Below are 14,510 nucleotides of genomic sequence, written 5' to 3'. Positions count from 1 at the left end.
GGGAACGTACAACATTCTTGCTGGCCTACTCAGCAGGACCCACCAGCAAACCCACAAATGGAAACTCATTCCACAAGCTCTCCTTCCATACTTTAAAAAGTGGGGTTTTCCTCACATACACCTATGCGCCACAGCCGAAAACTCAAAATGCCAAAACCTTGCTTCCAGGTTCTCACGCCCCCTATCCAAGGGCAACGCACTATGGATGAGTTGGTCAGGGATATTTGCCCTCGTTTTTTCACCCCTCCCTCTCCTTCCATTTCTGGTTTGGAAACTCAGGCAAACATCATTACAAATGATCTTTGTAGCTCCCACCTGTGCACGTCAACCCTGGTTCACAGCCTTACTAGATATCTCACTAGTCCCACACGAGAAGCTCCCCAACAGGCCGGACCTTCTCACTCAGGACTATTGACAAATCAGACATCCAGACCCCAAGGTGTTCCACCTAGTGATCTGGCACCCGAGGTCATAGAATTTGGTTGCCAAAAACTTGCCAACAGAATGTATGAACATTCTTAAACAAGCGCACAGACCCACAGCTAGATCTTGTTATGCTGCAAAATGAAAACGTTTTATTTATTATTGTCATCCTAAACAAATAAATCCTCCCAAAGCCACAGTACAGAATGTTATTTGTTATTGGCTTCATTTGCAAAAATGCAATTTGGCATTCAATTCCATTAGATCGCATCTTGCTGCCATAGATGCCTATCTACTAAATAGTGTCTATCTCTCTTCAGGATCCCAGACATTAAAGCTTTCATGGAAAGACTTAAACTAGTTATTCCACCTCATATTCCTCCATTACCTCTTGGAACTTAGATATTGCACTTGCAAGGCTCATGGGTGCTCCTTTTGAGGCTTTGCATTCATGCCCTCTTCAATTTCTATATAAGAAAGTAGTGTTTATATTTGCCTGTACCTTCTCTCAGGCGTGTTGTTGAGCTCCAGGCATTAACCTTAGAAGAAACTTTCTTTCAAATACATAAAGACAAATTGGTTCTTCATGCTGACCCTAAATTCCTACCTAAAGTAGTTTCCCAGTTTCACCTCAATCAATCTATTGAGCTTCCTTTTTTTCCTTACCCCTGATTCTGTTGCAGAGAGTTATTCACAATTTGGATGTTAAAAAAGCGCTCATGTTCTACATGGATAAAACTAAAAATTCTGAAAAACAGAGAGACCTTTACTTGTAACTCCTAGAGCACATTCCACTCCATAAAAAGGAGCAACTATAGCCTTTTTAGGTAATATTCCAATAAGTGACATTTAAAACGCAACTACATGGTCTATACCACACACATTTACTAAATACTACTGTGTGGACATTTTAGCACGCCCACAAGCCAATGTAGGTCCTGCAGTGCTACGTGCTCTTTTTCAAACTACTGCTACCCCCACAACCTAGCGACCTCTTCTAACAAGAGACTGCTTTACAGTCTATGCAGAGCATGTGTATCTACAACCACTCATGCCATCAAACTGATTGTTACTTACCCTGTAAGCTTCTGTTCATGGCATGTAGTTATGTTGATTCACATGCACCCTTCCTCCTCCCCGGGCAATGGTGGAATACAAACAATCAATTGAAGAGGCGGCCTTTCAGGGACCCAGTGCCTCAAATCCTTCTAACCTCAGACGCATCAGAAACAGGCAGGGGTGCACATCTCAAACACCTAAAAATACAAGGTCGGTGGGATGCCAGACAGCAATCCCTTCACATCAACCACGTGGAACTTAAGGCAGTCTTCGTAGCACTGTAAGCTTCCTTTCCGAATCTCTCACACAAGGATGGCCTATTCTACACGAACAATATACAGCCATGTACCATCTACAAAAACAGAAGGGGAAGGGGGCGGTCATCTCAACTGTCACACCTCGCTCAGTCCATATGGAATTGGGCTCTTCACCATCACATTCATCTCTTGGCGGAATATCTGCTGGGAACGTACAACATTCTTGTTGGCCTACTCAGCAGGACCCACCAGCAAACCCACAAATGGAAACTCATTCCACAAGCTCTCCTTCCATACTTTCAAAAGTGGGGTTTTCCTCAAACACACCTATTCGCCACAGCCGAAAACTCAAAATGCCAAAACCTTGCTTCCAGGTTCTCACGCCCCCTATCCAAGGGCAACGCACTATGGATGAGTTGGTCAGGGATATTTGCCCTCGTTTTTTCACCCCTCCCTCTCCTTCCATTTCTGGTTTGGAAACTCAGGCAAATATCATTACAAATGATCTTTGTAGCTCCCACCTGTGCACGTCAACCCTGCTTCACAGCCTTACTAGATATCTCACTAGTCCCACACGAGAAGCTCCCCAACAGGCCGGACCTTCTCACTCAGGACTATTGACAAATCAGACATCCAGACCCCAAGGTGTTCCACCTAGTGATCTGGCACCCGAGGTCATAGAATTTGGTTGCCAAAAACTTGCCAACAGAATGTATGAACATTCTTAAACAAGCGCACAGACCCACAGCTAGATCTTGTTATGCTGCAAAATGAAAACGTTTTATTTATTATTGTCATCCTAAACAAATAAATCCTCCCAAAGCCACAGTACAGAATGTTATTTGTTATTGGCTTCATTTGCAAAAATGCAATTTGGCATTCAATTCCATTAGATCGCATCTTGCTGCCATAGATGCCTATCTACTAAATAGTGTCTATCTCTCTTCAGGATCCCAGTCATTAAAGCATTCATGGAAAGACTTAAACTAGTTATTCCACCTCATATTCCTCCATTACCTCTTGGAACTTAGATATTGCACTTGCAAGGCTCATGGGTGCTCCTTTTGAGGCTTTGCATTCATGCCCTCTTCAATTTCTATATAAGAAAGTAGTGTTTATATTTGCCTGTACCTTCTCTCAGGCGTGTTGTTGAGCTCCAGGCATTAACCTTAGAAGAACCTTTCTTTCAAATACATAAAGACAAATTGGTTCTTCATGTTGACCCTAAATTCCTACCTAAAGTAGTTTCCCAGTTTCACCTCAATCAATCTATTGAGCTTCCTTTTTTTCCTTACCCCTGATTCTGTTGCAGAGAGTTATTCACGATTTGGATGTTAAAAAAGCGCTCATGTTCTACATGGATAAAACTAAAAATTCTGAAAAACAGAGAGACCTTTACTTGTAACTCCTAGAGCACATTCCACTCCATAAAAAGGAGCAACTATAGCCTTTTTAGGTAATATTCCAATAAGTGACATTTAAAACGCAACTACATGGTCTATACCACACACATTTACTAAATACTACTGTGTGGACATTTTAGCACGCCCACAAGCCAATGTAGGTCCTGCAGTGCTACGTGCTCTTTTTCAAACTACTGCTACCCCCACAACCTAGCGACCTCTTCTAACAAGAGACTGCTTTACAGTCTATGCAGAGCATGTGTATCTACAACCACTCATGCCATCAAACTGATTCTTACTTACCCTGTAAGCTTCTGTTCATGGCATGTAGTTATGTTGATTCACATGCACCCTTCCTCCTCCCCGGGCACTTAAAGCTGTTGCAGTTATGTTTTCAGACATTTCTATCGTATTTTCACATGTTAGCATGGACTACTCTATTTTTTTTTGCGCATTCATTACACTCCTTTCTCACCCTCCTGCGAGAAAACACTCTAACAAAGGAGTTGATGCCCATGTGCAGTATCACTGAGAAGAAGTCACTCAAAACAATTCTTCAAAGAAAAACAACTTGTACAACTCCAAACCCAACCCTAGATGGCAGGAGTATGCAAAGCATGTGAATCTACAGCACTACATGCTACAAACAGATGCTTACAGGGTAAGTAACATCACACAAATGCACCCCCGTGGGAAAAAAACTAAAATTAGAGGGACGTTATAGATAGGAAGTAGAATTTAATAAACGTAGAAATTACTGAAAAAAGTTATGTTCAGATTGTACACACACAAAACCATAGAAATTTATCTGAGCAATGCACTGCTTACGACCTCACATATTACATCACTAATGACTTGATTAGTGATATCACCCATCCGCAGATTAAAAAAAATTTATATATATATAAATGTCATATACAGACCCCACAAATTTTGACAATGACAACAAAGAAACCATACCCATGCATTAATATTTGGAAGTCTATCTGTGTTTCACAACATACTTATTTATTTTAAGAGTTTGGAGAATCTGCAGATCCGCCTGAGTCCAGGAACACACCCAAACCTCAACTTTTCATTGGATAGTCTCCACCCATGTACATTGCAAAGCACACTAAATAAACCAGTTATTGGGTTTCACATCTCTCTGGAGACAGACTGAAAACAATAGCTCCATCTTTTTTTTGGCTTTCCTTAAAAAACAGTGTGTTATAAAGGCAAGATGTCTTCTGCTGCAGATAAAAGATAAGGGGAAGAGCAGGATAAAGAAGACTTGCCACTGCCAAAGAAAGCCTCTCTCCTTTCACCATCCCTAAAGGAGAAAAGAAAGTTGATTGCAAACATTTTGCAATTCAATATATGCAACAAATAACTCAATAGATGAGGGTAAGAAGTATTTGTATGGCACATCCTCTATGTGGAAACATCCAAAAACCATATACACAAGGACGTATGAGAAGATGATCAGAGAGAGGGAACGTGGCGCAACCTCACCAGCGACTGGACCATCCGTGGGACCCTTACCACCTGACCTGATGGTTACTATCCTCGTTTCACTAAAACTGCAAGAGATGATGATTCATTGTGGCAAATGCCAATGTGCCAATTGTATTAAAAATGTCATCTGTTGCCCAGTTTATGGATGCTGTCGGCAAGCATAATTGTCATTTCATAAATACTTTATTTCGGCCGGAGGCCATAAAAAGTTTCACAATAAAACAAAATATTCAATCAGTTGTCAACATTCGACTATACTGTAAACATGTATTGAACAACCACTGAATATAGTCTAAAAATTCATCCAAGCAGTATATATGTTGTAAAATAATTATCGGTTTCAGTGCATTACTTAAGGTAGAAACCAATATTAACTGCACACTAAGTACTCCAATACTTGTCAATTTTAGTTTTTTACACCTCACTGTTCCATCTTCCATTCCTTTTAAAGACTGAAGCCAGTTGCTTCTTCCAAGTTGCCTTCCTTTGCACCTTTTGCTACCCTGGTTATTTTTGTTCTATAAGAAAAAAGCCCCCCCAAAAATAAAAAAAAGTTGAAAAAATCCACCACCAAAAAATGGTTCTTTTTAGAACCACTTCATCTGGTCAAACAAAAAAAAGCTAACTACATGTTTTATGTTTTTGTACCATTGTGCGTTTGAGTTTTTCTATGTATACATGTATCATACCAGCATAAGTGAAATCGAAGAAGCATATCTAACTGCTTTAATAGTCACTACAGACAATTGGAAATTGCAATTGGATATTACATTTGGCAAAGTAGGGGTATTGCATAGAGCTGACAAGAAAACCACCTGCAAACCCACCAAAAACAAAAAGATTTCTGAAATCGGAACACATACTTTTTAAGGCAGAGATCAAGAAACTATACCAAAAACAGGCAAAAGAATTGGGACCAAGGCAAGAATGGTTCAAAGGACACTACTCCCCATATTTCCTAATACCCAAACAAGATCTAACTCTACGGCCAATCCTGGACCTAAGGTTCACAAACAAATTCATACTAACGCAACGCTTCAAAATGTGTACTCTTCAAGAAATAATATCGCAAGCTCAAAGGGGATACTACATGGCAATAATTGACCTCATAGACGCATACCTACATATCCCTATGAATAAGGGACACAGAAAGTACTTGTGATTCCTGCACAATGGAACAGATTACCAATTCAAAGTCCTGCCTTTCGGAATAAAGTCACCTCCAAGGGTATTCACAAAGTGCCTAGCCGCTGTAGCGGCACACCTAAGAAGAGAGGGAATCCATGTCTACCCTTATTTTGATGACTGGCTCATAAGGGCACATTGAAAACAAACATGCCACAAACCTGTTCAAGCAGCTATCCACACACTTCAAAGGCTGGGTTTCTCAATAAACCAACAAAACCAGAAAGAGAAAAAACATTGCTGGGAGCCATATTGGACACAACAAAGGCATAAGCGTACCCCACACAAGACAGGATACAAGCTATCCATCTGGAAACGACCCTCTGCCAGAGGGGACACTCTCTGACAGTGAGGAAGGTCATGAAACTGATCAGCATGATGGCATCATGCATCCCACTTATCCCTCGTGCCCGCTTACACATGTGCCCATTCCAAGAATGGCATACCAACAGCTGGTCCCAAGCCACAGGGAGTTGGGAGGATCTAGTGGTTGTTACACAAAGAGATACAATGGTGGGCATCCAACAACATAGCACAGGGGAGACCTTTCAAAAACCCAACTCCATCTGTGACAATCACCACAGAAGCATCCCCCAACAGCTGGGGAGCACACTGCAACCAGCTGAAAGTACGTGGTCAATGGAACGAACAGGATTCGATAAAACACATCATCTTCTTGGAGATGAAAATGGTCTTTCTGGCACTGAAATTATTCCATAAGCACATTCAAGGGAAGACAATCCTAATCCAAACAGACAATACAACAACAATATTCTATCTGAACAAACAGGGACGTACAAGGTCCTTTCACCTCACCAAACTTGTGCAGGAAATCTGGCAGTGGGCAGTAGCTCACAATACCTGTCTGCAAACAGTAAATCTACCAGGAGTAGACGACATTACAGCAGACCAGCTGAGCAGACAGAACAACTGCTCCCACAATTGGGAGTTGAAACAACAAACGGTACAATACCTTTTCAGTCTTTGGGGAACACCAGTGATAGACCTGTTTACTATAATGCAGAAGAAAAAATGCCAGTGCTTTGCCTCGAGGTTTCCACACCGCCTGTCATAGGGAAATGCACTTTCACTCAACTGGTCGCAGACATTTGCTTACGCCTTTCCACCAATACCCCTGATGCAAAGAGTGTTAGAAAAAGCAAAACGTCCAGGAACAAACATGATTCTCATTGCCCTCAATGGCCAAGACAGACATGGTACTCAACCCTCATAGAACTATCCAAGGGGGAGAGGGTCAAGCCCAAAGCAGACAGGGGACCTGCTAACAATGCAAGAAGGCCAGATCTTTCACTCGGAATCCGCAACACTGCACCTGGCAGCCTGGCGCCTGAGTACATAGAATTTGGCCACCTCAATCTGCCTCTGCCAACAATGGAAATTCTAAAGGAGGCAAGAAGGCAGTCAACAAGAAAATGCTATACAGCAAAATGGAAGTGATACACCACCTGGTACACTGCTAACAATAGGGTTGATTCAATTGACACTCAAGAAACAGTAATTACATACCTTACTTACCTCCTAGATGGCAACATCAACTTCTCAAGCATAAATGTGCACCTCGCTGCCATAGTAGCATATACAAGAGGAAGGACATGTAAAAGCTTCTTTACAAGGCCTGCAATAAAGAGATTTCTAGAAGGAGCAAAAAGGATTTCTCCACCAAGAGCAGCTCCAGTACCCACATGGAGACTAAATACACTATCACAACCTAATGTCAAAACCCTTCGAGCCTATGCATGCAGCGGACCTCAAACTCATTACTCTAAAAACAGTTTTTCTCATCGCTATTACATCCCTAAGAAGAGGAAGTGAGCTACAAGCTCTAACAATACCAGAACCATGCTTACAAATCCACAAGGATAAAGTAATCCTAAAGACAGACCCACACTTCTTACCAAAGGTGGTATCAAAATATCACTTGAATCAAAATATCATCCTACCCATTTTCTTCAATAACCCAAAACCTAAAGGGGAAAGAAGCCTCCATACCCTGGATGTAAGGAGGGCGTTGCTGTACTATTTACAAAAAACAGTACAGATCTGGAAAACAAAACAATTGTTTGTCACCTACGCACATACCAACACAGGATCACCAGTCACAAAGACAACTATTGCAAGATGGATAGTACAAACCATTCAATCATGTTATGCCAGTGCCAAAAAAGAAATAACAATTCAGCCAACGGCTCACTCCACAAGAAAGAAAGGATCAACCCTGGCTTTCATGGCAAATGTACCCATTGACTCCATTTGTGCAGCAGCAACATGGGCATCACCACATATATTTACAAAGCATTACTGCGTAGACATACAAATGAGTAAGGAAGCTCAAATTGGACAAAGGGTGCTTCAACACCTGTTTGCAAAGTCTTCCTTTTACCACAGCCTCCCAAACATGGGAGAAACAGCTACATAGTCTAATGCATATCATGTGAATCCAGAAAAAGATTCACGCAAATGGTTACTTACCAGTAGGAATAGTTTTGCAGCTTGAAGAATTTCCTGGATTCACATGCGACCCACCTGGCCTCCCCTACAAGGAAAACAAACAGGTGGGGAAGCAAGTGATTAAAACAGTTATTCAACAGCCATCGCAAGGACTACAAGATGTGAATCAGAACAGAAAAAAGAATCCGAAGAAGGCTACCGCGCACGTCGACCTCCAGGATACCGTCTGACGTCACACAGGGGACGTACCTGACACCAAATGGTGGTCAACAGCGACCCAAACAAGAAAAAAGAACAAAGACAATTCTGGACCCAACCTCTAGATGGCGAAATAATGCACAGCATGTGAATCCAGAAAATTCTTCATGCTGCAAAACTACTCCTACTGGTAAATAACCATTTCGTTAAATCTCCCAGACACCTCTGGATCGCGGTACACAGCTAAGGCGAAGAACGCTGCCACGACCAGTAGTTCCCTGCATGGAATGCAGGGATCAGACAGCTGAAAGGAAACGAGGGCTGAGAGAAGCTGGATGACTCATTCATAGTTAATTAAGTGTTGAAGATGCAATGAGAATGATGTGCCCTGACTGGCAGACTCCTTGACCGAACTTACTAACCAAACTGTAGCAGATGTTCCATCTCCTAACCTTGCCCTTTGATGAACTGATATGCTCATGTCATGAAAGTACTATTGTATTAACTTGAGTTTTTATGCTAAGATGTTGCTATCTATTTTCTCAATGTAGAAAAAGCGATAAATAATGTCTTCCAAAAACATCGATATAAACAGTCTGGCTGCATCTGTCCCATAATAGAAACATACACTATTCCACTGTTCAGATAAGTATTAGTTTTTGGGTATCTTTCCAGTAGATTATTGACTTGTTGAAAAGCAATTGAAATTAATCGATCAAGAACTTTATATTTTCTACAACTCAATTCGGAGTGCCCGAACAGATATGTGTAACAGAAAAAGATAACTTTCAAGATCAAGAATTCCATTAATATTTCAACATCTTTATTTCCAAACGGAATGACCTTTTTCAAATTTTCATATACAATGACATGTGTATTAGGGTAGCTGCTTGAGGGATACACAATAAAAAAAAGAAAATGAGTTTTTTTTCTTGCTTTAACACGTTTTTCTTCCAAACCTCATAGAAAACATACTGCACATATAGTAAGTGTTAAACTTACCAAAACTAACACAAACTAAAAGGGTTTCTACAACAAGAAAGGGTCTACTTCTCCGTTGTGAAAATCAAATTTCCTGCCCTGTTTAGGTATCACAGGAGTTCTGTCTGGACACGTGGGAAGACCAATCCTTTGAAAGAGGAAGCCTCACCCGCAATTTGTGGCATGCTTCATCATAGGCAACTTCTTCCCACCTTGGTTGGACAGTGCCACCAGGGCGGACTTGACCTCCAAAGACTAGGAAGAAAGAGAGCGTTCTTAGATAAAGTACAACTGGACAATTGCGTGATCCAGATCAGTTAAAAATATCTTGGGGGTGTTTCACCTTAAATTCTGGGGACCCCATTCCTTTTTCCTCCTTACATCTTTTTTTTTTTTTTTTAAACATTTTTATAGATTTTTCATAATAACACCGTCATCTTGATCTGCAGGAGTAATCTCGTCCATTTTTGTCATATTTGAACGAACCAAACAAACAACCCCACCTCCCGCCACCCCCCATTACTTTAAAACTTTGTTCAATGGATTCAAACACAGCCATTTTTAACATGATTGGACGACACATTTAAGGTTATCAATAGAAAGTAAGCAGACATTACTTTTGATTACACGTTAAGCAGGTCCTGCAATACTCTCTGATCTACCCATCTCCATTTCAACAGTAGGCGACACGCAGGTCTCCCCCTCGATATTTATTCCAGTGTAGCCATTTCCTATCCCACTTCTTGGGACACCCCCGAGCTTTAAAAACCTCAGTCTCCGCCATCATACATCTGTCCATTTCTTTGGCCCACACGGTGGTGAGTGGTGGGTTCGCCCCCCCCACCCCCCTCCCCCCGCCTCTGGCTAGCTTCACCAGCGTGTATCCCAGTGTCGTGAATCTCCTTACATCTTTTTATAGTTATGGTGGAGTAGGACTTCTAAGCGTCTAATATCGGTATAGCATTCACCTTTTCATAATTATCTCTATTTAAAATGTGTCAATAAATCTAACTCTCATGGTAATATTATTGAACACATATTGTAACATTTTTTATTTTATTCAAAAGTTTTTTTTTAATTATTTCCGAAAATTGCAGTAAAATGTTGATCTAACTCAGGACAGTTTTTCAAGTTGTTAGCCAATTTTTTACTCTCTGTGTCGCTTCTAAATAACCTCTATTATTAGTTCATAAGATTAAAAAAAAAATCAAGTGTGCTGTATGGGGTGCCTACTTAAATCTGCTGCATATTTGTTACAGGAAAATTCACCCAGGTTTACTCAGTATGGGAACTACTTAGCTTAATTCAGTATGGAAATATGGAAAAATAAGCATACCAATTTGTGATGAATTAACTCCGATAATCCCTTATTAGATCGCAAAGTAAAATTTTCGTACCTTCAAGTTTGTGCTTTATTAAGTACACAGATTAAATTGTATCTTACTGGACTATAGAAAAAGCTATCCATTAAGGGTGTCTGTCCTGACGTTTGTTGATGATCAAATGCTTGCTTTCTTTATTGCCAATGGTCTTAAGAATTTAAATTGATTGATGTTTGTGTTTGGAAGCACAACATCATTCTAAAATGGTCTCACAGGAACTCTTTCCATTTTGCTTGATAGTCAGTTTGACTTAAACACTTTAGTCACAGTGATTCAGGTTAGGTTGAAAGTCGTACCATCTACCCCATCCTCTATATTTATCATCTCTCAACAAAACGCCATTACTTACAGTTACCTGGGTCACTTACGTTGGCTATGGACAAAGTCAGATTAATCCCACTTCACTCACATGGATGCTCCTTGGAAAAACCTGCTCTTTGCAGATGTCAGTATGTGCTGAGAAACTAAAGTTCTAGGATCAAAGTAACTGTCTGCACAGTATAACAAACAATAGAAAAACTAACAAACCTGGCTTGCCTGCAATATATATACAGAATACACCGTGTGGCACCATTATTCCTGACATTCTAATATGTTTATGCGAAAGCAACTGTTGCCGTTTCACCTTAAACATAATCATTTCAGTGGCACATTTTAAACATGCTGTGGCTCTGTATCTGTAGTATAGTTCTCATTAGCGCTTCCAACAGATAGCTAAACTTGTCTGCAGCCAGGCACTAAAAACCATATAAAATAATGTACGACTATGTTGGCTCTACTTAGATCTAAAGCTGTGATCCTCTTGTTCACATAGTTATAGTTCTCAAATATGTTTCTTATTTATCATCATTCAGAAAAAGTATAGCAAATTCTAACATGTGGCCAAGTCCAGCTTCTGCCTATTTATCCTGCTTATGTTGCCACTTTTTGTAGCATCCAAATACCTACAGCCACACTTGGACCCCAGATGTATGCTTCATCTACCAACTCCCTGCTCATTGTGTGTAGTTGAAAGGGTTTACAACTCAGAATTGTTTGTGCTCTTTGTGTGTGTTACGATTTATGATGTTAGGCACATGGATAGATCCCATCGGCAGAAATAGGAAACCTAACACTTTGTAACCCCTACTCGCCTATTGTGCTCTGTCCGAATCTGTGTGATCACCAATGGCATTAGTGAGACTGTTTGAAGTAGTTTATATGTTACGGCTTTGCTGATTCTCCTTTATAGATTCCTGTAGTGCCTATCTGAAATATATGCAAATACTCTGCCTGCTTCCATGTTTTTCTGTTGTCAGCCTGCAACTCAATCCACACCATCTATTAAAAAAATATATTTTTTATGACATAATGAAGAATGCATATTGGGTTTTACGATTTGAGGCTGTATCTAGTTCTTGGGTTTCTCATCAAGACAAAACGTACTCTGTAGTGTATGGCCCACTATTGTTCTCTTTCACTGCTGTTATTCATATCTTTTAACTAATAATTATCTTTTTTTTTAGACCCTGGGATTCTGATATTCCTAACCACGTTGAAGATGTGAAGCTTATTCTTCACATGTGGATAGCCCTGTTTTATTCTAAGCCAAGTAAACTCTTGAATAGCGCATCTCGAAAAGTTGTTGAACATAACAACCCAGCTAAATATGTCTCAATAAATAGCACTCTTGATTCCTTTGAACTGTTTGAAGATGGGAATGAAAGTGAGAAATCGAATGTAGGTTTTGCAGATTCACCATCTGAAGTTGATGCTGTTGCACATGAGTCAACATACAGCAAAAAGACATCCGATGACCCAATTTCCAGCAGCCATATTTCAAGTAATGAACCCTCATCAACGAGTAGCTTTATTGCTCGATCACAGCACGAGGACAGTTCCAGGCATGATGAAGGGCAGCATTGCGTATCTTCAAGTGGATACTTTGATACTTCATGCAGCAATTTTATGGTAAGCACTTTAACATTGTTTGTATATTTCATTGACTTGTATGGAATATTTTTCTCAGCTTCTTACAGGGTGCCCCGGGAAGCCTATTCCGGGAACAGCCATGCTCTATATATATATCCGTATAGATAACATAATTCAGGATTTACATTGGCAGTAAGTCATGCTAGAGACCGTGGTGTCTTATTTTCCGGTCGGATCCTGCTGTGCCAAGAGGCTGCCTATCATTTTTTTATGGTAGGGTTAACCGGAAGAGTTAAACGTTCTGAGACCAGCTAGATAGTGCTTGTCAGTAATTGAAGTACACATTTGATCCTTTCTGTGTGCAGGGGAAGGATTGTCAAGCGACTTGAATGCCCAGGCTAACCACAGACACTGCCTGGACGTATCAGATATCAGATGAATACTTGCTCCCTACATTCCTTTGAGATTGTGCTTTATCTGTACTCAAGACTCAAAACCTTGCACAAAGAGGTGCTTACAAAGAACAGGACCATGCTTGTTGCTGATGTACTTTATGAACATCAACCGTTAAGGGATCTGTAAGATCCCTCCTTCTGTGACCTATCTGCAGTAGGAGCAAGTCAGGTTGCCTGAGACCAGAAAGAGTAGACCATTTTCCAAGAGGAAAACGAGTAAGATAGATGAAGCCTGTGTTCTGATCTTCATAAGTTAGTTACTTCTGGAGCCCTAAGGGCTATAACTGCTCTCTTTTCAGAACTGTACTGCGAGATAGCTTAACAGTCACTTTCAAGTAACTTTGAAACCAACTGACCAGAACTGCACTAAAGGACATCTTAATGGCATGAGTGGAGACCCTGCATCCTCTCTGGCCCACCCTTTTCCAACCCTAATTTCTAGGAGGCCCTGTCTCGTGCCATGCCAAGAGGGTCATAAATATTCCACTCTTCATTCTAGTTCTGCAGGGAGCATCCTGTGTGACTACACAAGGTTGCCCTAATTCCATTGCCATTTGAACCTTTTTGTGGGGTCTGTAGATACCATCATAAACACCAGTTTTCCAGCCCTGGCTGATCTGACGGACCCACCAAGTGCTCTCCTGTGTTGTTTGTGTTCTGAACATAAAAAAAGTGATAGGAGGAATGCTTACTATTTGTCTAACTACTGGTAATCGCTATGGGTAGCATCCCAACCTATTGTTCTTTTGCTCACCATGCCGTCTCAGTTTGGACTCAGAAGAGTCAAGACTGATTTGCATATGACCCGGTCTAATCTGAGGTAGCATGGTGGGCAAAAGAATGATTGTTAAAATGCTACCCTGAATGATTGCCAGTGGTTAGACTTATTGCAATTATCCTCCCATCATTTTTTGTGTTTTGGTTTGTGCTCCCACCAATTGATATTGGACTATCGCATTTGGTGGAATTCATAGTGACTAATTAATAGCAATTAGGCTTGAAGTTGTTCTCCATTGACCTATGTCCTGTGCACATAGACTTAAACAACTAAATTGCCTGTAGTTTTGATAAATAGAAACCTAGGCTATCTTTTCATTTTGAAACTAGCCGATCAGCACCCTGCACATGGCATTGTTGTCTTTGGTTGGACACCTGCTAGTTTTTGGTGGTCAGTTTTTAACAAATTTTTAGCTTTTTTGAAGCTTTGTGGACACCCATCGCAGATGTAGCTGATTAACCATTGGCTGCCCTAGGACCCAGAAAATAAACTCCCAGTGACCCAAGAAATGT

General features: G+C 40.7%; 1 protein-coding gene across 5 annotated transcripts in view; it reads left to right on the top strand.

Moving 5' to 3' along the window:
• TASOR2 (transcription activation suppressor family member 2) overlaps positions 1-14,510 on the top strand; it is a 1,022,580-nt gene that overhangs the window by 563,167 nt on the left and 444,903 nt on the right. For all 5 annotated transcript variants that reach the window (XM_085653577.1, XM_085653574.1, XM_085653576.1 and 2 more), the window contains exon 17: positions 12,360-12,804. In XM_085653577.1, the coding sequence (XP_085509703.1) occupies positions 12,360-12,804 (445 nt within the window). The remainder of the gene's footprint in view (positions 1-12,359; positions 12,805-14,510) is intronic.

Source organism: Triturus cristatus, chromosome 4_1, assembly GCF_964204655.1.
Source record: "Triturus cristatus chromosome 4_1, aTriCri1.1, whole genome shotgun sequence".
NCBI classification, from domain to species: Eukaryota; Metazoa; Chordata; class Amphibia; order Caudata; family Salamandridae; genus Triturus; species Triturus cristatus.
This window is presented reverse-complemented; position numbering and strand designations above follow the sequence as displayed.